At 38.5% G+C, this 27554-nt stretch overlaps 2 protein-coding genes across 4 annotated transcripts; both read left to right on the top strand.

The window, feature by feature from the left end:
- The first annotated feature begins 836 nt into the window (after positions 1–836).
- Positions 837–13048, top strand: LOC127432852 (MARVEL domain-containing protein 2-like). Of its 3 annotated transcripts, XM_051684312.1 has the most exons (8): positions 837–997; positions 3050–3171; positions 5996–7156; positions 9938–9973; positions 10111–10262; positions 10377–10548; positions 11424–11474; positions 12346–13048. In XM_051684312.1, the coding sequence occupies exons 3-8, from the start codon at positions 6041–6043 to the stop codon at positions 12463–12465; spliced, it is 1647 nt and encodes a 548-aa protein (XP_051540272.1). In that variant the 5' UTR covers positions 837–997; positions 3050–3171; positions 5996–6040; the 3' UTR covers positions 12466–13048. The 3 variants fall into 3 exon arrangements, with proteins under 3 accessions (XP_051540272.1, XP_051540271.1, XP_051540275.1); XM_051684311.1 differs by lacking the exon at positions 3050–3171; XM_051684315.1 differs by lacking the exons at positions 837–997; positions 3050–3171 and adding an exon at positions 2916–2988.
- Positions 13049–15209: 2161 nt separating this feature from the next.
- LOC127432853 (occludin-like) lies at positions 15210–27161 on the top strand. The gene is made up of 9 exons (XM_051684316.1): positions 15210–15283; positions 15707–15769; positions 16738–17380; positions 18922–19089; positions 21203–21330; positions 23187–23369; positions 23550–23721; positions 23932–23973; positions 26413–27161. Exons 2-9 carry the CDS (start codon positions 15708–15710, stop codon positions 26509–26511), a joined length of 1497 nt encoding a protein of 498 aa, XP_051540276.1. The 5' UTR covers positions 15210–15283; position 15707; the 3' UTR covers positions 26512–27161.
- The last annotated feature ends 393 nt before the right edge of the window (positions 27162–27554 follow it).

Here is a 27554-nt window from a genome sequence, read left to right as displayed (position 1 = left end):
TCTTTCCAAGTTAGACTGGTGCCAACAGGAAGAGAAAGAGACAATAACTTTCAGTTGACATGTAAGTAAAGTTTCTTCAAGCAAATTGAGGAACTAAAGAAGCATATAAAGGAAGAATCCATGGGAACATGCTCAATAACTGTTTTAAATACGGATGTAGTTTTGTACAGGTGAAAACAAACTAGATATTTAATTGGACTTCAAATGATTAATTACATTTGAGTTGACTTTTGTTAATAAATACACAATTAAAGCAAGATTTAGTTTTTTACCAATGAAAGTTGCTGAGTAAGACATGATTACCAAATTCCTATACTGATTAGCTTTATGTAAATAAATCAACCACAGAAGTTTAGGTCAATAAAGACAGCTCCATTATACCAAAGTACTGAGTCACTTAGTAAAAATCAGTTATTTAAAATACCCTTGCTTAAAGGGATATTTCACCTAACCATGCAAGTTCTGTCATTATGTACTCACTCTCATATTGTTCCAAACCTATATGAGTGGAACACAAAAAGAGATGCCAGCCATAATGAGAGCTGCCGTCAGTCAATATTCGTATTTCTTGTATGGGAAACAAAATGCAATGAAAGTGAATGATGACTGAGGCTAACATTCTGCCTAACATTTGTTCACCAAATAAATAAACATTCTTATTATTGCATTATTATTACTATTTTTCAGTGTGGGAAAGACATGGTCATCAAAACACATTTTCCAGATTATGAAAATGTCATGTAAATGAGGTCACCTGGAAGTGTCTGCAATATATGACATATTAGTCAGCAGTTTCAGTCAATACTGTCATAACCTTCACAGTGTCTGTAACGAGGAAAATGAGTTTCTATTGAAGGAGAAAACAGATCAAAGTTTTCTTCCTCTTCAGGTAAAGTCTGCTGACGTCACACTCAGGGATCGGCTGCGTCACGTGGTACAAATTTCCAAACCGGTGTGTGTGTTTTCCGAAAAATGTAGAGGCACGATAGTAGAAAAGGTAAGACCAAACGATCCTTAAAGTTCATTGTCTAAACCTTTCTTTTCTTCAGTTCACATATCCAAATCTTTTGCGTATTAATATATGCTCATCTGTCTGTCAGTGCCGTTGTTTTGTCGCTTAATCCCCCTTATTAAAGCAGAGATCTTAGTTTTGAAAGTAGATCTACTCACTGTTTGGGATTATTTTAAATCTTATTTTGACCTGGTGAACCCGCTGATTGTTTCTTCAGGAACGCATGTGTCTGCAGTGCAACATTGTTTCATTTGTAAATGGAATGCAGGGAAAGCGTTCAGTGCAGAATGTTACAATTTAACTGGCGCAAACACCTTTAAAAGGTTCAGTTTTGGTTGGTCTTAATGTACGAGAAATGCAGCGTAACAAGGCGTTTAAAAAGGAAAAGTTTACTCTAGTGTGACCAAGTAAAAAAAGTACTGTGGCTGTACCATGGTACTTCATAATATATATATATATATATATATACACACACACATACACACTGGCGGCCAAACGTTTGGAATAATGTACAGATTTTGCTCTTATGGAAAGAAATTGGTACTTTTATTCAACAAAGTGGCATTCAACTGATCACAATGTATAGTCAGGACATTAATAACATGAAAAATTACTATTACAAACTTCTTAAACTACTTCAAAGAGTTCTCATCAAAAAATCCTCCACGTGCAGCAATGACAGCTTTACAGATCCTTGTTATTCTAGCGGTCAGTTTGTCCAGATACTCGGGTGACATTTCACCCCACACTTCCTGTAGCACTTGCCATAGATGTGACTGTCTTGTCGGGCACTTCTCACGCACCTTACAGTCTAGCTGATCCCACAAAAGCTCAATGGGGTTAAGATCCATAACACTCTTTTCCAATTATCTGTTGTCCAATGTCTGTGTTTCTTTGCCCACTCGAACCTTTTCTTTTTGTTTTTCTGTTTCAAAAGTGGCTTTTTCTTTGCAATTCTTCCCATAAGGCCTGCACCCCTGAGTCTTCTCTTTACTGTTGTACATGAAACTGGTGTTGAGCGGGTAGAATTCAATGAAGCTGTCAGCTGAGGACATGTGAGGCGTCTATTTCTCAAACTAGAGACTCTGATGTACTTATCCTCTTGTTTAGTTGTACATCTGGTCTTCCACATCTCTTTCTGTCCTTGTTAGAGCCAGTTGTCCTTTGTCTTTGAAGACTGTAGTGTACACCTTTGTATGAAATCTTCAGTTTTTTGGCAATTTCAAGCATTGTATAGCCTTCATTCCTCAAAACAACGATTGACTGATGGGTTTCTAGAGAAAGCTGTTTCTTTTTTGCCATTTTTGTCCTAATATTGACCTTAAGACATGCCAGTCTATTGCAACTCAAAAACAAACACAAAGACAATGTTAAGCTTCATTTAATGAACCAAATAGCTTTCAGCTGTGTTTGATATAATGGCAAGTGATTTTCTAGTACCAAATGATCAATTTATCATGATTACTCAAGGATAAGGTGTTGGAGTGATGGCTGCTGTCTAGATTTGATCAAAAATGACTTTTTTCAAATAGTGATGGTGCTGTTTTTACATCAGTAATGTCCTGACTATACTTTGTGATCAGTTGAATTAAAGTACCAACTTCCTTCTGAAACAGCAAAATCTGTACATTATTCCAAACTTTTGGCCGCCAGTGTGTGTGTGTGTGTGTGTATATTTATCTCACGATACTGGATGATTATCATATTCATGTTCCATGCTTCCATGCCATGATACATAGCATGTCTTTAAAACGAAACATGGTATTAACACGTTACTTTTTGGTACTTTTTGTTAGTGTGATGTGGTAGCTACAAGCTGCTTGACATTTGCTCTATTGATTGCTTTTATTAAAATCCTAATTGTTTTAATTTTGTCTTGATATTGTTCCAGGCTTTGGATTCATATACATTAAATGAAGTTTTTCACACTGAACTCAATGCCAATCTAAGTCTTTCTCAGTGACTGCGTGAGAGAGGTATCCTTTAAAAATGTACTTATTTGTAATCATTTTCATGCTGTTTCTCTTGTTTTATTAGGTAAACTATGCTTAAGGAAGAACGTAACATGGAGATGTTGTTTTCCATACTTTATGGTGTTGATGCTGAGATAGTAGTTACAGTCGTATGAATACCCAATCAGACGTCTAGTGCTTGAACAGGCATGTTCATTTCTCTTGATTCTATCTGTATCGTGAATGTTTGGGTTGCAGACGTATCCTCTGTGGATTTAGAGTTACTCCCTTGCTAGTGGTCAGCAGTGTTTCCCACAGGATTTTGTGAGACTGGTGGGTGGACCTCGGACCCTCTAGGGGGGCATGCTCCCTCATAAGAAAATGTTGTACATTTTAAAGTTAAATGCATCGACCTGGTGCACTTTGAGAGCAAAATTAAGAGGCTAGATCTATGAAGAACAATTTTGTGCTCTTGTAGTATTTTAATCATAAATACATTTGTTGTAAAGCTATGAATGGTGATGACACGGCAAAAAAGTCACACCCACAAAACATGGTAAACGAGACGGAGTTTAATGCATTTCACAAATGGTCAAAACACAAAATCGAATAGAGCAATGAAGCAAAAGTGGTTACCTGTGTTGAACTTGCTCCTCAGCTGCTGACTGGGAGTGAGAGATGCTTTGCTGAAGCAATGGCGCAAAACACAACGCTATAGATCTTTTATGTTATTATGAGAAGTTTACAAATATTTTTGGTTCATTATGAAACTGTGGCGGGACAAATTAGACTGTGGCGGGCCACCACAGTCTAGGTAATTAATGGGAAACACTGGACGAGTTACTGTTACAGTCGGTGCTGTGTTCAGGTTACAGTGTTGGACCGTATGACATGGGGAGCACCAGTGTCCGAGCCACATCTCTTATATATCTCCTACATTGAACAGTTAATGTAAACATTTGTTGCCTGGCTGTCTGGAAAACTTTATTCTGGTTGGCCAAATAGTTTCGTGTAATGACCAGTAATCTCTCGTATCACTCCACACTCTCTCTTATTACATAATATAGTGATTTGAACTCAAATCAATATTTTATATGGATCAATTGGATTATTTGCTAGGAAAGCAGCCATATAATAAGTGGAATAATGTACAGTCAAACTGTCATTATTGCAAAATAATCCCTTTTGGGGTGATAGAAGACCCCTCAGATTCACATGCTGATCACAACGTCAGGGTTTATTTTGCAACAGTTACTAGCTGACTGTACATTACATTATCCCTTGCATATTGTACAAACTGAATATACTGAATATATAATTCAGTTTTAGTGAGTTTTCTTATTCATCCCTTTAAGACACAGTTGCTCTCCAGGATTTTGCTTCTTGTAGCTTATCCTGGTGTCTTGAGTGGTGGGTATTTCTGATGACAGCCTTTATTTGAACACATATCTGCTTTGGGGAAGGGTTTTTATTTTTGTATTTCTTTTATTTGCATAATGTCTTGCTTACCGATTACAGTTTAAAGCTTTAGCTCTTTCATACGCTCTTGTAAAGACAGTCGTTTCCTGCACCATAAGTGTAATCTTTCTTAAAATCTGCAAGATGACTGTTAGTAAAAGCCAATATGCTGGCAATATTCAAACAATCAGACAATATTGCATACTTTACTGCAGGGGTTTTTGAAACTTTTGATGTCAAGGATGCCCAAATAAGATGATGCCCTTGCAAGGGACCCCGTTCCTAAAATATAAAAAGGCAGCTATTTTCATAAATACCCATTCATACTTTGTGAGAAACATAGTAAGCGTGATATTGTAATGAAAACATATTTGCAAAATTAAATAATTGTCTTTTATATTTTCATTATACTAAAGCCAAAAGAAAACATTATCTGAAAAATATTCATTTGGCATTAAAGAGAGAGTTCACCCAAAAATGAAAATTCTCTCATCATTTACTCACCCTCATGCCATCCCAGATGTCTATGACTTTCTTTCTTCACCAGAACACAAATTAAGATTTTTAGAAGAATATCTCAGCTCTGTTGGTCCTCATACAAGTGAATGGGTGCCAGAACTTTGAATATTCAAAAATCATGTAAAGGAAGAATAAAAGTAATCCGTATGACTCCAGTGGTTTAATCCATGTCTTCAGAAGTGATATGATAGGTGTGGGTGAGAAACAGATCAATATTTAAGTCTTTTTTTTTCTTTAAATCTCCACCTTTGACCAGTAGGGGGCGATATTCACGAAGAATGCGAATTGCCTAAAAAACAGAAGAAGAGGAATGCAAAAGTGAAAGTGGAGATTTATGGTAAAAAAAAGAAAAAAGGGACTGAAATATTGATCTGTTTCTCACCCACACCTATCATATCGCTTCTGAAGATATGGATTAAACCACTGGAGTCTTATGGATTACTTTTATGGGATTTTTGTGAAGTTCTGGCCACCATTCACATGCTTTGTATGAACTTGCAAAGCTGAGATATTCCTCTAAAAATCTTCATTTGTGTTTTGCAGAAGAAAGAAAGTCATACACATCTGAGATGCCATGAGAGTGAGTAAATGATGAGAAAATTTCCATTTTTGGGTGAACTATCTCTAAGTTTACAGCATTAATGTTTCCAACACATGCTATCTCTAAAATGGTATCTTAGAAATCAAATTTGGAATATATATATATGTATATACACGTATATATTACTTTTATTCTTCCTTTACGTGCATATTTTTTTTTTTACGCACCTTTTCTCTGAAATTTTCTGAGCACCCCCTAGTACCCCCTTGCAACCCAAGAAACAAAAGCTTTTGGAAGCCTTTCCTCCGCCCTCTTAAAAGTTGAGAAGCCTATGTATTTTGCTATCCTAACTATGCACGATTATATGGCTGTGTTGTTAGCATTGTTTTATCGTTGCTGTCCATGATGTATCAGAACAGACCTGTGACCTATTTTTGGGTCACGAGTCCCACCAGTTGAGAACCATTATTTTCTGGAACTTTTCTTAAACCTGTTTACTTAATGTTCCTCTAGGGATAATTGCATTCTCTGGAGAAGACTCGACATTGAGTCCAAAACATGCCCCACAACGACGATGTGCCGAAGGGCTCGCTTCTGAGCCTTCACAGCTTGAATTATCTCAGGGATTCTGAACACTCTTTAAGCTCCGAACATCTGCCACCTCCTCCCCTACTGGACCAACCACCGGTGGGACCCGAATTTGACCCCGGTGGAGGCGAGGACCACAACGATTCCGCCATGGACATCAAACCCATCCGCCGTTTTATCCCAGACTCATGGAAGAACTTCTTCAGGTCCAGTAGTGGAAGCAGCAAACTTAAGTCCATGCTTGGCTCCAGCCACAAGAGCTCCATTACTGAGGGTGTCCGTTGCTCTCCACCCCACACTCCATCAGTTCCTGGCTCTTACCGCGACCCGTATGGAGGCTCCGGGGGCAGTTCTAACATGCGGAAAGAGCGCGAAGCCATGCTGTTGGGCGTTTCCATGGGATCAGACGATGGCCATACAGTACGCACCGCTTTGACGTACAGCGAAAAAGTTGAGGAATACAATCAGCGTTACTCCTACATGAAGTCCTGGACGGGACTTTTACGCATTCTGGGTTGCATCGAGCTGCTTTTGGGGGCAGCGATTTTTGCATGCGTTTGCGCTTATATTCACAAAGACAATGAGTGGTACAACATGTTTGGATATTCGCAACCTGGCGGATTTGGCGGAGGTTATGGAGGCTCTTACGGAAGTGGTTATGGAGGAGCTTACGGCAATGCATACTACACCGGACCCAAGACACCTTTCATCCTAGTAGTGGCGGGACTAGCGTGGTTAGTTACTGTTATAATGTTAGTCCTGGGTATGACCATGTACTACCGAACTATCCTTTTGGACTCAAGTTGGTGGCCTTTAACAGAGTTCTTCATAAATCTGGCACTTGCTCTCCTGTTTTTGGCAGCTGGTTGTGTTTATGTGAATGACACTTTACGAGGTGGACTTTGCTCTTATCCGGTCTTCAATAACGGTATCAATGGTGCTTTCTGTCGCACAGAGGCCGGACAGACAGCAGCCATCATTTTCCTGTTTTTCACCATGATTGTATACTTGGTTGGAGCCATAGTGTGTTTGAAACTGTGGCGGCACGAGGTGGCTAGACGACTCAGAGAAGGGCACGGGCAAGAGGTGAGATGGATGATTTTTGTCCCCATTTTAATCATATTTCCAAGACTAGTGTCCAACTTTGTTCTAAATAGATAAATACAGTACCAGTCAAAACTTTGGATACAGCTACTCTTTTTATGGAGTGCAACAGTCTGGTTCCAGAAGTAAAAATCCCATTCATTTTTTTCCATAGGGGAATAGATTATTAATGATAGCTCTTAAACCTTTAAAGACAGAGCTTCGAGTTTGTTAATCGATGGTATAAGCCATCAGTCTGCGTTATGTCATCTTTAATTGTGGAATTCCTGGTAAAGAACTACACTACCCATGATCCTGAGGGGGAAAATCCACCAATCAGAAAACTGCAGCAAACAAAGCGCACCAAAAGAGCTCTGCAGCAACCGCTCACTCCCATGACAAACTGTGAAAGAGGCGATCGTGTTGCTCTCCTTACACTCTCAAACTACTTATATATTTGTGTATATCTCACATTTTTTTTTTATTTTTGCTATATGCTTACTTTACTTTGATTCTAGCTGGTTGATTTGGTTCATGGCTTTGAACTCTTATGAAGGATTTTATGAAATCCCAGTGGAAGAAATGAATGGGAAAAATACTTCCGGAAGCCAAGATGGTTGAAAGAGTGGGAGCAAACTGTTACACATAGTATTTAGGCACTGTCTACATTTTAGAATAACAGGAAAGCCATCATTATAAAATATGAATTACAAAAAAATACAACCAAACACAAATGGACCAAAAAGTTACTTAAAACTAAATGAAAAGTCTCTTCTTTTTGCGCTTGTTTGTCTAGATTCTAGCTGTGCACACTCTCATTCTCAAGCAACTTCATGAGCTTCATCCTAGAATGCTTTTTAAACATTATTGAAGGAGTTCCCATGTATGCTGGACACTTGAGGCACTTTTCCACCATCTGGTTAATCAGTTCTCATTGCAGAACCGTGCCGTTCCGTATCCATCCGAGCTCGCTGTCCTTTTCTGCATATCGCGGCACCGTTTTGCGGCCCTCTTCAGCCAGTCGCGGCCCGTTTGGCATAACGCAGCAGCCCATTTCAGCTTATCGCCACCCGTTCGGCGCCGTTTCGTGGCCAGCCCACCAGGAACAGTCCCAGGTCTCCCTATGGCCAGTCCACCCCTGATGGTATCCTAAATTGTGCTTCTTTAAATCAGATCACACTAAAAAACGCTATTTACAGGCTCGACCAGCTAATGCGCATGTGCATTCTCGAGTTGATTGACAGGCGATGTCTGTATCTAAAAGGTGATTCGCTCTTTTACCCATTAAGGTGAGACTTCCTTTTCTGTGCCCGCCATATTGGCCGTTCCAATTTCTCCCATTTATTTTAATACGAGATTGGTTGGGCTAAACCAGGGATGCTCACACTTCCGAATGAGATCTACTTTTTTATAATGTTATTATAGCAAGATCTACCATGCACAGTATGCACATAGTCGGTAGTGAAAATTGTGATTTTTATACCTATTTTAATACCACAACAAATAATAATACTTATTTTTTTTAATTATGTAAGCATTGTTTCAAGTTATCAAGTAATTATTCAAGACAAGTCAACATTCTGCAATCAAATAAGAACAAAGAAACAAATGAACAAAAAGATAAAAGCAATAAATAGAAACAAATGCAAAACTATAGGACAACAAAAAAATTAAAGGGATAGTTCACCCAAAAATGAAAATTCTCTCATTTACTCACCCTCATGGCATCCCAGATGTGTTTGACTTTCTTTCTTCTGCAGAACACAAATGAAGATTTTTAGAAGAATATCTCAGCTCTGTTGGTCCATACAATGCAAGTGAATGGTGATCAGAACTCAGAAGGACCAAAAATGACATAAAGGCAGCATAAAAGTAATCCATACGGCTCCAGTGGTTTAATCCATGTCTTCTGAAGTGATATGTTAGGTGTGAGTGAAAACCAGATCAATATTTAAGTCCTTTTTTACTATCAATCTCCACCTTTGACCAGCCCCGACCAGTAGGTGGCTGAAGGTGAAAGTGAAAGTGTAGATTTACAGTTAAAAAAGGACATGAATATTGATCTGTTTCTCACCCACACTAATCATATCTCTTCTGAAGACATGGATTAAACCACTGGAGACATATGGGTTACTTTTATACTGCCTTTTGGGCCTTCAAAGTTTTGGTCACCATTCACTTGTATTGTATGGACCTACAGAGCTGAAATATTCTTCTAAAAAATTCTTTGTGTTCTGCAGAAGTAAAAGAGTCGTACACATTTGGAATGGCATGAGGGTGAGTAAATGAGAGAATTTTCATTTTTGGGTGAACTGTCCCTTTAAGAAAACAGTGCTTTAATTAACAGCAGTAGCCTATTAAGTAAACATTCAGAATGAAATTAAATGTATCATAAAACTACTAGCTACTGTTCTTCACTGTTTGATTATATTCCATTAATACATCTTAAAGCTACTAAATTTAGCGATCGATGTAATGAGCACCCCTGGGCTAAACAGTCTTTAACTGTTCTGAACCGTGCTTAAGTGGATGCTACTGGTACCGTTCAGCCTGATGGTGGAAAGTGCTTTTGTTGACTGCTTTTCCTTCACTATACCCTCTAACTTTCTAAAAAATTTTGTAAACTAAAGAAATTCCTATGTAGGCACAATTAATGTTTGTCTACAACTGATTTGAAGTATTTAAGCCTTCAGATCAAAAGGTCATGTGATATATAAATTAATTGATTGGTAGTCGCAAACAAAAAAAAATCACCAAATGAATCGCCTCCACATGTGTTTACAGATGCAGCTGAGAGAATCTCCTGCTGATGTGCCTTTGGCAAGTATTTGACATTTTTTCATGTTTCCCTGTAATGTAGTGCAGTCTGATAATATATTCTGACTATAATGTTCATCGGCCTGTGAGTTCAATTTTTGATACAGATCAACAGAATAATATTTCCTTTACGCTTGCAGGTTGTTGATGGTTCAAGGATCCCAGAGCATGTTTTGGTGCCAGTACAGCACGCACCCGCAGCCGCCCCTGCCGTCTCTAAGCCCAAAATCATGAAAGGGCATATTCCCTCTGGACACACCCCCAAACCTGTCATCATGCCGGACTACATCGCGTGAGTACTGTTTAACGGATGGACAGTTCACAAAAGGGGTTTTTTTTCCTTTTAAAACTTTTGATTGTTTGTTGATTATAGTTCCTTAATTTGTGTTTTGGCTTTTCCCTGCAGTAAGTATCCAGTTATTCGAACGGATGAGCAGCGTGACCAGTATAAAGCTGTGTTTAATGACCAGTACTCTGAGTATAAAGAACTGCATACTGAGGTTCAAGCGATTCTGAAGAAGTTTAATGAAATGGACATTATGATGCAGAGTTTACCTCAAAACCCCGCCAGTAAGATGGTACGCTAAAAATTGCTTTTTTTTTCTTTACTTAACATTGTCTTCTGTCCAAATATGTACAGTACATCCTTATATTCTGTGTTTTATTAAATGAATTAGTTTTGACTCTTAAAGGGATAGTTCACCCAAAAATAAAAAAATTCTCTCATCATTTACTCACCCTCATGCCATCCCATACGTATATGACATTCTTAATTCTGCAAAACACAAACAAAGATTTTTAGAAGAATATCTCAGCTCTGTAGGTCCAAACAATGCAAGTGAATGATGATCAGATCTTTGTATCTCCAAAAATCACATAAAGGCAGCATAAAAGTAATCCATACGAATCCAGTGGTTTAATCCATGTCTTCAGAAGTGATATGATTGATATGGGTGAGAAAAAGATCAATATTTAAGTTCATTTTTACTCTAAATCTCCACTTTAACTTTTTCATCTGAAAGTCGCATGTGTTGCCTGTTTAGTTTCACTTTCACGTCTGAAAGTGAAAGTGGAGATTTATAGTAAAAAAGGACTTAAATATTGATTTGTTTCTCACCCACACCTATCATATTACTTCAGAAGACATGGATTAAACCACTGGAGTCTTGTGGAATACTTTTATGCTGCCTTATGGAGCTTCAAAGTTTTGGTCACCATTCACTCGCATTATATGGATTTACAGAGCTGAGATATTCTCTACAAATCTTAATTTGTGTTCTGCAGAAGAAAGAAAGTCATTCACATCTGGGATGGCATGAGGGGAGTAAATGATGAGAGAATTTCCATTTTTGGGTGAACTATCCTTTTAACATCTCTTCACCCTTTATGCTGAGGATTTGACCGCAGTTCATGTTGAATAAGCAAATAATATGTCTCCTGTTGTGTTTTGTAGGAGCGAGACAGCATCAACAAAATTCTTCAGGAGTATCAGAGGAAGAAGTTGGTTAGTTATTGATGTCTTATTGCCATTGAGGTTGAGTGCCCGGCGATTATAAAAAAGCAATGTGTATTGTTTTATAGAAGATATATTTTTCAGTTGAGAGCAGGTATAATATGTAGGATTTTTAGGTAAAAATGTATGTGAGTGTAAAAGGTAAATTGTATTATTTAAGCTCCTGTAACTGGTCACCATTTTTTTTTTTTTTCATTTTTACCATTTTTAAGCTTCTTTTTGCCTTCACATGTTCATTTTAAAACAAGCTACACAGACCTTCATGGACTCCGTGGCCGCTGAACTCCACAAAGTTTCCTGTGCAGGCCTGTTGGTTTTGTCTAGATGTTGCCGGCTGAATGTTGAGAACAGCGAGTGGAGGAAAATAGGAAGGAGCACAAGGAAGGGAGTGGAGGTTGTTTTTTTCGGAGGATCTATTGTGTCTTTTTGTGAGGAGGAAACAGCGGTAGTCACCCAGACCCCCAGTCGCCCCTCTATAAAGACACTGAGCCATAATTTGATAGATAGCACTGGAAAACTAGATTTTTAAACCTTCTGAGAAATCTTTAATACTTGGGTGTAAAGAAATATTGTGTGCCCCATTCCCATTGTGCCCAAGTGCTTTTTTTTTTTAAAGAGAAGGAGGGACAAGTCAAAATAAAATGTTGTGGTAATCAACATTATGCCACAAATGCTGTCGATTGAGCTTAACTTGTATTGAACCCGGAATATTCCTTTAAGTGCTTATTGAAATCACTAACCCTTAAGTATGAGCAGTAGTAATAATGATGCTTGCTTTAATTAGCAAACACAACTAAGAAACACCAAGAAAGCTTATTTTGTTATTTATGTGTTCATGGTGGGTTTTTATTTCATTTTTAAGGATCCTTCATTTCTGGAGAAGAAGGAAAGATTTGAGTATCTGAAGAACAAACTCTCGCACATCAAGCAGAGAATTCAGGAGTACGACAAAATCATGGGATGGAATGACGGTTACAGGTGAAACGAGCCACGCTAGATTCTAACGGCAGAATCGCCTGTGATGGTCCTTCATTTTCACAAGACGTTGTGTTACATCTTCAGAGCCACACGTGACGGGATGGTAACGCATATGTTGCAAACCGTAAAGAAATGAGGGAATAACCAATCTTGCATGCTCTGACTATAAGCTCTTTGAGCCTTGACCACCGACTGAAAAATATAATTTTTCATACCTCATTTCATATTGCTGACTAAAAGTGCATCAGTTGATTCATGCTTAAAGAAATGCTATGTGATTATGCTTTCAGCCTGTAGATGTATGCAAACCTATAGTTTAAGTCCACTAAAACTATTTTTATTGGTTCATTTTACTGATTTTATGCACTGTTTTCACTGAATTTATCTACTGCTGTAGGCTATTTTACTATTTGAACAACAAAACAACATTTTAAACACAGAAATATAGGCATTATCCATATTTTTCAGTGTTGAAAATGTATACATTCAGGTTTTGTGTGAATGCTTTAAAGATTGAAAAGTCAGACCATTTCATGCTAATTTGTATGCAGTCTTTTAATAATAATAATAATAAAAAGTCATTTAAAACTGCAGTAGTGTGAAATTATTCTCCATGTTATATTTCAAGCCAGGTTGTAATGCTTTACCAGTGCACACATACAGTATACAGCATTGTGGGCATCGGGTATCATTTTGGGCATCATAAAGTTAGTGGGTTGTCTACCTAGACAGTATTGTGGGCATTGGGCATTTCCTTGGGTATCATAAAGTTAGTGGGTTACTTAGACAGCATTGTGGGCATTGGGCATCATTTTGGGCATCATAAAGTTAGTGGGTTGTCTACTTAAACAGTATTGTGGGCATTAGGCATCATTTTGGGCATCATAAAGTTACTGGGTTGCCTACCTATACAGCATTGTGGGCATCAGGCATCATAAAGTTAGTGAGTTGCCTACATACAGTATACAGTATTGTGGGCATCAGGTATAATTTTGGGCATCATAAAGTAAGTGGGTTACCTACTTTGACAGCATTGTGGGCATTGGGCATCATTTTGGGCATCAAAGTTAGTGGGTTACCTACTTTGACAGCACTGTGGGCATTGGGCATCAAAAAGTGAGTGGGTTGTCTACCTAGACAGTATTGTGGGCATCGGGCATCATTTTGGGCATCATAAAGTTAGTGAGTTGCCTACATACAGTATACAGTATTGTGGGCATCAGGTATCATTTTGGGCATCATAAAGTATGTGGGTTGTCTACCTAGACAACACTGTGGGCATTGGGCATTTCCTTGGGCATCATAAAGTTAGTGTGTTGTCTACCTAGACAGCATTGTGGGCACTGAGCCTTTTCTTTGGCATCATAAAGTTAGGGGGTTACCTACTCAGACAGTATTGTGGGCATTGGGTATCATTTTGGGCATCATAAAGTTAGTGGGTTGTCTACCTAGACAGTATTGTGGGCATTGGGCATTTCCTTGGGCATCATAAAGTTAGTGGGTTACCTACTTAGACAGCATTGTGGGCATTGGGTGTCATTTTGGGCATCATTTTGGGCATCAAAAAGTTAGTGGGTTGTCTGCCTAGACATTATTGTGGGCATTGGGCATTTCCCTGGGCATCATAAAGTTAGTGGGTTACCTACTTAGCATTGTGGGCATTGTGTATCATTTTGGGTATCAAAAAGTTAGTGGGTTGTCTATCTAGACAGTATTGTGGGCATTGGGCATTTCCTTGGGTATCATAAAGTTAGTGGGTTACTTAGACAGCATTGTGGGCATTTGGTATAATTTTGGGCATCATAAAGTTAGTGGGTTGTCTACCTAAACACCATTGTGGGCATCAGGCATCATAAAGTTAGTGGGTTGCCTACCTGTACAGCATTGTGGGCATTGGGCATAATTTTGGGCATCATAATATTAGTGGGTTGCCTACCTAGACATTATTGTGGGCATCGGCATCATTTTGTGCATCAAAAAGTAAGTGGGTTGCCTACCAAGACAGCATTGTGGGCATCGAGCGTCATTTTGGGCATCATAAAGTTAGTGGGTTGCCTACCTAGACAGCATTGTGGGCATCGGGCATCATTTTGGACATTATAAAATGAGTGGGTTACCTACCTAGACAGCATTGTGGGCATCATAAAGTTAGTGGGTTGCCTACCTGTACAGCATTGTGGGCATTGGGCATAATTTTGGGCATCATAATATTAGTGGGTTGCCTACCTAGACATAATTGTGGGCATCGGCATCATTTTGGGCATCAAAAAGTAAGTGGGTTGCCTACCAAGACAGCACTGTGGGCATCGAGCGTCATTTTGGGCATCATAAAGTTAGTGGGTTGCCTACCTAGACAGCATTGTGGGCATCTGGCATCATTTTGGACATTATAAAGTTAGTGGGCTGTCTACTTAGACAGCATTGTGGGCATCGGGCATCATTTTGGACATTATAAAGTTAGTGGGTTGTCTACTTAGACAGCATTGTGGGCATCGGGCATCATTTTGGACATTATAAAGTTAGTGGGTTGCCTACCTAGACAGCATTGTGGGCATCGGGCATCATTTTGAGCATCATAAAATGAGTGGGTTATCTACCTAGACAGCATTGTGGGCATCATAAAGTTAGTGGGTTGCCTACTAATACAACTCTCTCTCTCTCTCTCTCTCTCTCTCTCTCTCTCTCTCTCTCTCTCTCTCTCTCTCTCTCTCTCTCTCTGTGGGCGGGGTTTAGTCATCATAAGCGCAGGTTGTTTGTCTCACCTGAGCAGTGAAGCAGCGTCACACCCTGAATTTTAGTGCGCGAGAACTCTCCAGGAACAGGTGAAAATCAAACTACATTCATACACACACATCATATCTGTTCTTTAATCCATTTCACAGTACATCAGAACAGAATACTCTGATTTAATTATAGAGTAACTGATACTGAAAAGCTGAGTTTAATCTGAGAAACAATGCCATCGCTTCAGTTCAGTGTCGGGTGTAATGGCGAATATCTCAAAATCCATAACTTGTTTCTCAGTTCTATTGTATTTCTGTTAGATATTGAAATATTGTATACATTTTGACATCGTGTTGATCGAGTTTTACACACTAATAGCGTCATTTTAATTAGTAGGAATGAAGATAATGTGAAACTAAATGAAATAGGGTTTACTTCGTATAAAATATAGAATTTAGATAGATTGCATATGATTTATATTGATTTTATGAACATGTAGTTATTCATCTTTTCTTATACAGAATGTCTTGGAGGCCGAATGGGAGTCCTCCGCCCTATGATTATGAACACACTGATAATGGATAGTGAGTATCGACTGTCACCTCACTGTGTCTTCATTGTATTTTGTGTTGTTATAATTTGGGGTTTTATACCTTTTTTTAATTGATTGGTATCGGTCTAATTATATATTGTAAGCTGATATTATGAGTGGTTTATTTTAAATAATTTTTTTATTTAAAGAGTTTCTTTTTTCTATGTTCCTGCAGTAAAATATAAACAAAACATTAGCATTTTAATGTTTTCAGTCTGAATATAACATTTATTTTATTTGCTTTCAGTATGCAAAACTATAGGCCTATTATTTGACATATGATAGTTTTTATCCTAATTCAGTTTCCTTTTATGCAATGTGTTGGAAGCACTAAATATTTACTTGTATTTTCTACTGTACATTTATAATGTTTGATGTCTGATTTCACTTATAACTGATTTCATTGATTCACTAAGGATGCACATTTTGGCCGATAATTTATTTTTTATTTTTTTGGTCGATAACTGATACAATGGTTGATTATTAGAAATCTATAATGTTATAATGTTTTTATTTTTAACAAACAAATGATAAAATTCCTACTAAGTGAAGAAATAATTATTGGGATCTGCCAAAATATATATATATATATATATATATATATATAAAAAATTGAATAGAATTATGGATTTATGTGCACCATATATCGATGGTGATATATTCATTGTCTGTCTGTCTTACAATGCAATGTTTTGAAAGTATTATTTATCCTGCTTTTTTATTATATGTTATGCTTTGATGTCTGATTTCACTTTAAAAGTAATGATGCACCAATATTAAAGTTTTGGCCGAGATACTATGTACAGTGTATATATATTTTATATGGCCTTTAACCGATACAGTGGTTGATAAATCTAAAATGTTCCGGTTTTTTATTGTAATATTTACCGGTCACATTAAGTGAAAGAAGTTATTGTTAAAAAGTGTTTCTAAAAATGTATCATTTTTTTCCCTCCTCAGCAATGTTGCACCCCAGCCTGCATACTCGTACTATCCTGATGACGAGTTCCAGCACTTCTACCGCTGGACGTCTCCACCGGGCATCATAAAGATCATGTGTGTGATCTCTGTTATCTGCTGTGTGGGCATCTTCGTGTGCGTGGCCTCCACTCTGGCCTGGGATACGGATGCGGGAGCGGCTGGATTCGGATCATATGGAGGCTCATATGGAAACTCTTATGGAGGGGGCTACGGAGGAGGCTACGGAACTGGCTATGGAATGGGAGGATATGGCGGGGGCTACGGTTATGGTATCCTTGGCTCTCAAAACGACCCCAGGCAAGGCAAGGGCTTCATGATCGCCATGGCAATCATCGCCTTCATCACACTTCTTGTCATCTTCATCATGATCATCTCCCACCAGAAGATGACCCAGGGCAGGAAGTTCTACTTGGCTGTCATTATCATTAGCGCCGTTATGGCCTTTTTCATGTTGATCGCCACCATTGTCTACCTGGTGACGGTGTACCCTATGGCCCAGTCGTCCGGGTCTGTGCAGTTTAATCAAGTGTACGCCATGTGTGCGCAATACCTGCAGCCTCAGATGTCCGGTGCATTTGTGAACCAGTACCTGTATCACTACTGCGTTGTGGATCCTCAGGAGGTGAGCCCACATGCCTGCATTTCCCCGAGTTTGCCGTTGGCTTGATTTATGGTGCTTTCCATTCAGAAGTGATCATCCCTATGCCCTATTCCCTTATAAGACTTTATCTTCCCACAGGTGTGGGGCCATAAATATAACGGCCATTCGAAACTCAATTTTTAAGCCATTTTTATTTTAAATTCGGTTTGGAACAACCCTAAAGCTTGGCTGCCATGATTGTTCTCCCTTCAAAGTGCCCTGTGATGGCATTAATGCCGCTTGGAGTGTCATGACATCAGTGGAAATTTGATTTATTCTACTGACACCCTTGAGAGAGAGTTAGTGTTTTTAATTTAATTTAATTTTTTTAATTTTTATCCCCTTTTCTCCCAATTTTGAATGCCTAATTCCCACTACTTAGTAGGTCCTCGTGGTGCCGCAGTTACTCACCTCAATCCGGGTGGTGGAGGACAAGTCTCAGTTGCCTCCGTTTCTGAGACCGTCAATCCGCGCATCTTATCACGTGACTCGTTGTGTATGACAAAGCATGTGGAGGCTCATGCTACTCTCCGCGATCCACACACAACTTACCACGCGCCCCATTGAGAGTGAGAACCCCTAATCGTGACCACGAGGAGGTTACCCCATGTGACTCTACCCTCCCTAGCAACCAGGCCAATTTGGTTGCTTAGGAGACCTGGCTGGAGTCACTCCGCACACCCTGGATTCGAACTCGTGACTCCAGGGGTGGTAGTCGGCATCAGTACTCGCTGAGCTACCCAGGTCCCCCAGTTTTGGTGTTTTTAATCAAAATGAATCTTAAACATCTTATATAGGTTTTTAGTTGGGTTTTGTTTTTATATTTTAACCTGGATTTCGCCATGAAAGTAGCCATAGAAGCTGGCATGACGTTAAAAACAAGTCAGTGGCATAATTACTACTACATTAAGCTACTTTAGCATTGTAAATAATATTCACAATTAGATGAATAGTTCACCCCAAAATAAAACTTCACCCGTGTCTTTACAAATCTGTGCTATTTCGAAAGGAGATTTTTTTTTTTTTTTGATGCATCTTTTTTCCATTCAATGAAATTTCATCTGACAAGCTCAAAATAGAACAGAAACCCCATAAAAGCACCATAAATTAGTCTCTACATTTTAAGTCTTCTGAAGCCATGCAATAGTTTTGTGACAGAAATTCAAGTCACTATTTGCTGAAAATCTTCCCCTTTGCAGCAGCTCTCAAATCAAATATGGCGCCGTTAGATGCGTTGTCAAGTTGATGTCAATGACGTTTTGTCAATAAACAAACAAGAACCAATGATGTCTAATTTTAGATGGCCACGGCAGAGGGGAAGATTTTTAAGTAAATATCAACTTTTTTGGTTTTCCTTTTTTTTTTTTTTTTTTTTTTTTTTAAATTGCATTGAAAAGAGCTGCGTGAACAAAAATCTCTTTTTGCGTTCCACATAAGAACAGGAGTCATACGGGTTTGGAACACCATGGGGTGAGGAAATAAGGACTATATTCATTTTCTCTATTTAACTTGTTATCATTCAGGCAATCGCTCTTGTTTTGGGCTTCATCGTCACCGCAGCCCTCATCATCATCATGGTCTTCGCCATCAAGTCCCGTCAACGGATCAATTCTCACGGGAAAGAAAACATTCTGTGGAGGCACGTGAAAGAGATCGAAGACCCCAACGCACCTCAGGATGTGGAGGATTGGGTGAGCAAATTCCTCAAAGAACAATTTTTATTGCTCTTTCAGTTGAGGAGATTTAAGAAGCTCTCACTTGTTTCATTTAAATATCAACTTTGTTTCTCCTAAAAATTCCTTTGAAGGACGACCACCATAGATTATGTTTTAAACAAGGTCTATTCTACACACCATGGAGTAAATGTCTGGATGAACTCTACACCTGTGCTCTTCTCTATTGCCAAACTAGCAGCTATTTAACTTCCTCAGATCTGACTAAAGCACCGACTTGTTTATCTCTCTGTGCCAGAGGAATCTTGACGTCTGGTTGTGAATATAGATGGCCTGTGTGGTTTTCTGTTGCTGTAGGTGGTCAGACCTGTTTGACAGTGTTGTGATAGTGTTTTATGGGGGAGGGCAGCTCTTGCCGTTGGTTTCTGGGTGTGGTTTGTTGGGGCAGTTTCAGTCACATATGTGCATTTGCATGTTTGGCAAGGAGTTATTAAGTAATTTCTTTATATTGTGTAATTCTGGCAAAGGTTCAGTGGATTTGTGTTTAATTATGTAGTGCATGCAGATTTAGGATTTAAATTATTTGATGTTTTTAAGACATATATAATTTTTTTTTTAAATAATAGGTAAAATTAAAAGTGAAATACTAAATGTGTATCTAATGTCACATTTTTCTGTTTTTCATGCAAACATGGATTTTTTGTCTTCATATTGTTCAGTACTGGATTATTTGCTTAGGGCGAACTGGTTCAACTAGAAACGCGAATCTATGTAGGACAAATGTGATGTTAAAGACATGCTTCAGGGGTTGTGCTTTATGCCTAGAAATGTACAGCGGTTCACGTTAAAATATGTTGTAATTCTTGGAAAAATGGCAGGAGTAGTTTTGTGCAGGAGCCTTGTACAGAAATGCTGTATAGCATTTGTTGGCCACCTGTCGATAGGCACGTTGAAACATGTCTGCCACTTGCACCTTGCAGCAAAAAACCCACCTAACATCTAAAAAATTCACCCAGAGCATTGAGTTTGTACCAAAATATATGGATAATTAAGCTTTAGTGTTTAGACGTGGAGTTCAAAAGTCTGAGACCAGTGAAAGTTTCTTTTTTGCATTATTCTAATTTAATACCAAGTTTTTCATTACAAATGATATAATCATTAGAGCGGTCAATCGATTAAAGATTTTTAATTACATTAATTAATTGAATGAATCCTATTTCAGTATTTACTGAGAAAGACCCCCAAATAAAGCTAATCTTGTATATAATAATTAAAAGAACTATAAATCTAAAGTAATGTATTTGAATTATAATCTTTACACCATATACATTTATTGTGGTAGCAGACAAGCATTTAGAAAAATACAAAAAGTGGCTTCCTTCTGCACTATGTACTCATGCATCACACGGACGCTTTTGGAGTGTCTCACTTTGGTTGTCGCATCTTACGAGTTTTAAGCATCTGTAGTCACATAAGCAAGTTTTAGCATGCTGTGTCAAGTTAAATGTAGTTTGAATCTTTCAAAAATGTGTCTTGAGCGTAAAAGTGCGTCTAAAATCTGAGCTGCCTCCTTGTTGGTTTGTTGAGTGTTGAGCGTTGCCTGTACAGCTGAAGTTGCGCTGACTGCCCCCTACTGCATCATGCTGGTGCATCACACTTAAATTGCTCTGATGGAAGGAATATTCCTGCATGATTAATTGCATTATTTTTCATATAATTAATCACACTAAATCAACATGTTAAATTGATAGCCCTAATTATCATCATAAGAATTTGAATGGATAGGTGAATAAAATTTATGAAAGTTTGAGAATGTATTTTTTTTGTGCTTTTAAAGAGAGCATGCATGTTTATTCGAAATGTAATGCTCATGTTATACGGCATGATATAACACTGTTCTGTGTGCTTTAATGGAAGCAAATAAATCTGACTGTGTAAAGAGTTAACATGATCAACTTCACAAGTTTACTTGCATTTGATTAGTCACCTAGAAATAGTCCAGAATGTCCAATATTTTTTAATTTACATTTTAAAAAAATTACTATGCAGGTTTGAAATAAAATAGAAAAATCCAAACATTTTCCATGTGATCTCAGACTGGTTTAACAATAGTTTTCATGATCTCTCTCAGGTAAATGATGTCAATGGAGTTCCTGATCCACTGTTGACTGACTATCCAGTGAAGTTCAGCAGTTCTAGAAATGATCTGGACGACAACAGTACAAATTATGACAAACCTCCTCACAGTGAAAGCCCTGTGTGAGTATAACTCTCATGCTGTGTGAGTCTGCATGTGATTAACTCTGAAAATTGTTTGTCTTGCACTTTATACAGTTATACAGTTGTTCATAACATTCCATTTTTATTTTTTGAATTTTTCCCCTTTTTCTCCCAATTTGGAATGCCCAATTCCCAATGTGCTTAAGTCCTCGTGGTCGCGTAGTGATTCGCCTCAATCCGGGTGGTGGAGGACGAATCCCAGTTGCCTCTGCATCTGAGACCGTCAACTCGCGCATCTTATCACGTGGCTTGTTGAGTGCGTTGCCACGGAGACATAGCACGTGTGGAGGCTTCACGCCATCCACCGCGGCAACCACGCCCAACTCACCACACGCCCCACCGAGATCGAACCACATTATAGAGACCACGAGGAGGTTACCCCATGTGACTGTACCCTCCCTAGCAACCGGGCCAATTTGGTTGCTTAGGAGGCCTGGCTGGAGTCACTCAGCACGCCCTGGGATTCGAACTAGCGAACTCCAGGGGTGGTAGCCAGCGTATTTTACCACTGAGCTACCCAGGCCCCCATAACATTCCTTTTTTAATGGAACATCTCTTTGACGTTAATAGTTACACACTTCGCAAACCTTTATGAATTTATGGTATAGAAGTCTGACTCTTATGTAGCTTGAAGTCGATTATATGCGAGTTTGTCAAATGAAATGCACTGACTAAATGCTGTTAGCTACCCGAAAGAAACAAAGCGAAACTAAGCAGAGAGGCAGAACAGGTAATACAGAGGTGCAACATAAAGAGTCAGCAGATGGAACAGGAATAAGGAAGTTTCCTCATTCTTTCTTCGTCATTTCCTTGTACGACTCTATTTGTCTCAGGGCTGCACAATTTCTTAAAAAAAAAAAGTGCATATTTTTTTAGAGAGTATTAAGTGAGTTTAAAGGAATATTCCGGGTTCAGTACAAGTTAAGCTCAGTCGACAACATTAATGGCATAATGCTGATTATCACAGAAATGAGTTTCAACTCGTCCCTCGTTTCTTTAAAAAAAAAAAAAAGAGAGAGGGGGGAAAAAGCAGCAAAAATCAAGGTTACAGTGAGGCACTTACAATGGAAGTCAATAGGGCCAATTTTTGGAGGATTTAAAGGCAGAATTGTGAAGCTTTTAATTTTATAAAATCACGTACATTAATTCTTCTGTTAAAACTCGTGTATTATTTGAGCTGTAAAGTTGTTTAAATCATTGTTAGAGTTTATGGCGTTACGTCAAGTTATTATACAAAGAAAAGGTTATCATGTTAACACACATATTGTCTTGTGTCTATATTTTTGAAACAATGAGTATTTTAACATTTACGAATTGACCCCATTGACAATTTTTTATGATAATCAACATTCTAACACAAATGCTGTTGATTGAGCTTATTTTGAACCCTGAATATTGCTTTAAGAGTGTGACACATGCCTCAAATGTAATTACCTTGATGTATCGTAACAGTTTCCGGAAAGAAGTGCAGTAGATACAGTGACGACTCTTAAAAAGGAATGACGACAATGTTTTTGTAGCGGAGTGAAAATGTGTCTTATCTGGTTGAATTCTAGCTTGCGTTGTAATCATTACAGAGCAAATGTTTGTTTCGTTGTAACAAAGTAATTGTTACAAACCATTTTGACCACAGGTAAATTTAGTAATGTGTAAAAAAAATTTACAAATCAATGAATGGGACCCAGTTTAAATGTTTTCTTTTATTATTCCAAGCAGAATTTCATGCATAAACTGATCACTTCTAAACAGAATATTGCAATATTTGCACGTAGGTTTTATACTAATGTGCAAGTAGACAAATGGAGTGTAATGGTGCTCATGTTTGTGTTGTTCAGAGAGATTCAGCGTGAGCTCCCCATCTGCAGTTCGGCTCCTCTAAGCAGCGCGTCAGATATTACCAGCTCTGCCGGACAACCCAAGAAACGGCGTGCTAGACGACCACGAACCGCCGACGGACGGGAATACGAGACGGACTACAACTCCTCTGGAGATGAGCTGGACGATGACGATTTCTACAGGTGGGTTCACTTATGAAACCGAGCGCTTCACGAAATTTACAAGATAGCATAGTCCACTCAACAATGAACTTAAGAAGTAGACAATGATTTTGCAGTCCCATGAGTCATGCAGCAAGCGTTACGGTAGTATTTGAACATTTTTAATTTAAGATGAGATGGATGTCTTTTTGTTTTCAACAGTGAATTCCCTCCAATTGCTAATAATGAAGAGCGAGAAGACTACAAGCGTCTGTTTGACAAAGAACATCAGGAGTACAAGGACCTCCAAGCAGAACTGGACCAGATCAACAAGCGTTTGGCTGAAGTGGACCGTGAACTCGATGACCTCCAGGAGGGAAGCCCACAGTTCCTGGTATAAAAAGTCTTTTCAGTTCTTGTTTTTATTCTCACAAGGCTGCTTGAGTTGGTGCTAAGTCGAGCACCTTTATCACCTGTTTGGTTTTGCTTGCTTTAGAATGGCGCATTCCAGTCCATCATGCTGTATTGTTAGCAAATAATTAACATTAACATGGGAAATTACGTTTGACTCTTGTTGCTGACCATAGTCATTCTTGCGTAACAGGACGCCATGGACGAGTACAACGCACTAAAGGACAAAAAGAGGGTAAGAATGAGCTGAATCCAAGTTTTCTCACAGAAATGGACTACAGTGAATGATGTTGTCTTTAAAGTCATTTGCAATCGATTTTACTACAGTAATCTGATGTATTTCTGAGTGAAACAGGATATTAGAGCGCAACAGTGTCCCGCCCACTTTTTCAGCGTCTGGATTCCGGAAGTATTCTCCCCATTAATTTCTTCCATAGACTTTCCAAAAACCCTACATTAAAGACATTAAAGCATGAACCAAATCAACCAGCTCCGAGGTAAATCGCAACATCACAGACATTATTTTAAGGCAAAACTGTATTTAAAAATCCGACGACAAGTCAAAGGTACAGGTCTGTGTACTTACCGTCTTTCACGAGGTCATGAACTACGATCCCATGAAGCATTGCGAATGACATGATCGAACATGGAACTATGGAAATATATAAAACGATTAATTTGAGGTTATTGATTATAAGTATAGAAACAATATAGTCTGTTTATTGTGAAATATTCCGATATACACAAATATATAAGTGCAGGGAGACCGACTTGTTGGCGTCATTCAGAGTGCGTCATTGAAGTGGGTGGTCGCTTCCGGACTTATTTCGCTGGCTTTCTTACCCACGGTTCTCTGATTGGTGGATCTTTCACTGCTTTACCATGGGTACTGTAGTTGTACACTAGGAATTCTGCCATTAAACACAATTATTTTTATTATCCTCTTTTCTCCCAATTTGGAATGCCCAATTCCCACTACTTAGTAGGTCCTTGTGGTGGCGCGGTTACTCTCCTCAATCCAGGTGGCGGAGGACAAGTCTCAGTTGCCTCCACTTCTGAGACCGTCAATCCGCGCATCTTATCACGTGGATCGCTGTGCATGACACCGCGGAGACTTGCAGCATGTGGAGGCTCATGCTACTCTCCGCGATCCACACACAACTTACGACGTGTCCCATTGAGAGCGAGAACCACTAATCGTGACCACAAGGAGGTTACCCCATGTGACTCTACCCTCCCTAGCAACTGGGTCAATCTGGTTGCTTAGGAGACCTGGCTGGAGTCACTCAGCACACCCTGGATTCAAACTCACGACTCCAGGGGTGGTAGTCAGCATCAATACTCTAAACTACCCAAGCCCAAACACAATTTTTAAACAATGAAGTTGAAATAACACAGACGGATGGCTTCAATAGAAGCATACACCACGGATTAACATCATTGGAGCTCAAGGTAGGTCTGTCGTTAAAGGGTTATAAGTAATTGTTAAAAATCAGTTCGTCTATGGACAAAATTCATGGGATTTTTACCTCCAGAACCAGACTGTTGCTACAGCAATCTGATGTATTTCTGAGTGAAACAGGATAATTAGCAAGAGAAATGTAGGCCAGGACTTTGTTTTATCTTTTGGGAATTGATTGGATCATGAAAAATGGGCGTTCCAACTACAGTTGGGAAGCGAGAATTTTAATAAAAAAATAAAAAATAAAAAAAATACCGGAATCATGGGATTTATGACTTTCAGTTCTGTTAATGGTTCTTGAATGTCCATAAGCACCATACTAAAATACTCCTGACAGTGTTTCCAGCTGTGCTACTGAATCTTTAGTGCAACCAGTGTAGTCCAATTCCTGAACAAATGACTCTTATTGTTACATTAGGACAAATTGTTAGATTGCATATATGCCTCTAAAAATAGTTTGAAAAGTCATTAATTACCTACAGTTCTTGCAAAAGGCATACAGTATATACACCGATCAGCCACAACATTAAAACCAGCTGCCTAATATTGTGTAGGTCCTCCTCGTGCCGCCAAAACTGTGCCAACCCGCATCTCAGAACAGCATTCAGAGATTATAATCTTCTCACCACAATTGTACAGAGCAGTTATCTGAGTTACCGTAGACTTTCAGTTCAAACCAGTCTGGCCATTCTCTGTTGACCTCTCTCATCAACACGGCATTTCCATCCGCAGAACTGCTGCTCACTGGATGTTTTTTGTTTTTGGCACCATTCGGAGTAAATTCTAGAGACTGTTGTGTGTGAAAATCCCAGAAATACTCAAACCAGCCCATCTGGCACCAACAATCATCCATGTGATTATCTAATCAGCCAATCGTGTGGCAGCAGTGCAGTGCATAAAATCATGCAGATACGGGTCAGGAGCTTCAGTTAATGTTCACATCAACCATCAGAATGGGGAAAATGTGATCTCAGTGATTTGGACCGTGGCATGATTGTTGGTGCCAGATGGGCTGGTTTGAGTATTTCTGTAACTGCTGATTATTCTTATATCTGATCTGTTGAAATCTGAAATTATCTCATCATCTGGCAAAAGACTGCTAAAGGCAATAAATACAGTAAAAAAAATGGCATTCCTTATTTTCAAATATATTTTCCATGTTAAATTTAATGGTAGAATAAAATTCTCACTCATGTCTCAATGTGTCTGCAGAGCGGCGATTACCAAGTGAAAAAGAAGAGATGCAAATATCTGAAAGCGAAATTGAACCACATCAAAAAGATGGTGAGCGATTACGGCCGGAGAGCCTGAAGATCACAGACAAAGAATCCTGAGTCAAATCCCCATCATGGTAAAGGGAAAACCATTTCTGGACAGTATTTTTACAAGCACCCTCATGTATTGGTGTCTGTCCAGGTTTGTGCATTATAACTGTTAATGAGCCAGGCTGTTGCTTTCTGGACCTTTGATTTATGTGTATCGTGTAGATATTCAGGGTACACTGGCTTATTTCGCCGAATGCAATATTTTTCCGGAATCTTCCATGATGAACTGGCTTCAAAATCAGGGTTCAAACCATAATGTTTTTGTTTTGTAGTTGGTTTGAATGTTTGAGTAGTGGTTTATGTTAGAATTTAAAGTAGATTTAATTAGAACTCGTTGCTTTTTCAATGCAACGTTTATTTTATAGATTTTTATTTAAGCTATTAACTAAAAGTTTCTCAGGAGATAAAATAATTGTGCCTGTTGATTTCATAGTGAGTGGTTTGGACCTCTTCATACTTCACTAAACTGTGATCAGTAGCCAGTCACTCGAAGTTGTATTTATGCCTTTTTTTTTTTCATTGAAAGTTTTTACATTTTATGATGTGTAAATATGTAATTTAATGTTAACCATTTCATTCCTACTTTATTTGAGTAAAACATTTTTTAAAGCCATAATAAATGACCACAAAAGAGTGTTTTTCTCTTGCGAAAAATATTTAACTGAAATCCACAAAACGAGTGTCATTAAATGAATATTCCGAGTTCAATACAAGATAAGCTCAATTGACAGCATTTGTGGCATCACTTCATGGAAGTCAATGGGGCCAACCTGTAAACATTAAAATACTCACTGTTTCAAACGTATAGCCACAAGACATAGACATAGTGGTGTGAAAAAGTGTTTGCCCCTTCCTGATTTCTTATTTTTTTGCATGTTTGTCACACTTAAATGTTTCAGATCATCAAACAAGTTTAAATATTAGTCAAAGATAACACAAGTAAATACAAAATGCAGTTTTTAAATGAAGGTTGTTATTATTAAGGGAAAACAAAATCCAAACCTACATGGCCCTGTGTGAAAAAGTGAT

Source organism: Myxocyprinus asiaticus, chromosome 42 (genome assembly GCF_019703515.2).
Source record: "Myxocyprinus asiaticus isolate MX2 ecotype Aquarium Trade chromosome 42, UBuf_Myxa_2, whole genome shotgun sequence".
Taxonomy (NCBI): Eukaryota; Metazoa; Chordata; class Actinopteri; order Cypriniformes; family Catostomidae; genus Myxocyprinus; species Myxocyprinus asiaticus.
Note: the sequence above shows the minus strand (reverse complement) of the source record. Positions and strands in the feature narration are given on the sequence as shown.

Bases quoted from the DNA above. Each gene is read 5' to 3' on its own strand.
- LOC127432852 (XM_051684311.1), top strand. From the start codon at position 6,041: ATGCCCCACAACGACGATGTGCCGAAGGGCTCGCTTCTGAGCCTTCAC. The intron at 7,157-9,937 runs GTGAGATGGATG...ATGTGTTTACAG, and splicing joins GAGAAGGGCACGGGCAAGAG to ATGCAGCTGAGAGAATCTCC. The intron at 9,974-10,110 runs GCAAGTATTTGA...TTACGCTTGCAG, and splicing joins CTCCTGCTGATGTGCCTTTG to GTTGTTGATGGTTCAAGGAT.
- LOC127432853 (XM_051684316.1), top strand. From the start codon at position 15,708: ATGTCTTGGAGGCCGAATGGGAGTCCTCCGCCCTATGATTATGAACAC. The intron at 15,770-16,737 runs GTGAGTATCGAC...TTCCCTCCTCAG, and splicing joins GAACACACTGATAATGGATA to CAATGTTGCACCCCAGCCTG. The intron at 23,974-26,412 runs GTAAGAATGAGC...ATGTGTCTGCAG, and splicing joins CACTAAAGGACAAAAAGAGG to AGCGGCGATTACCAAGTGAA.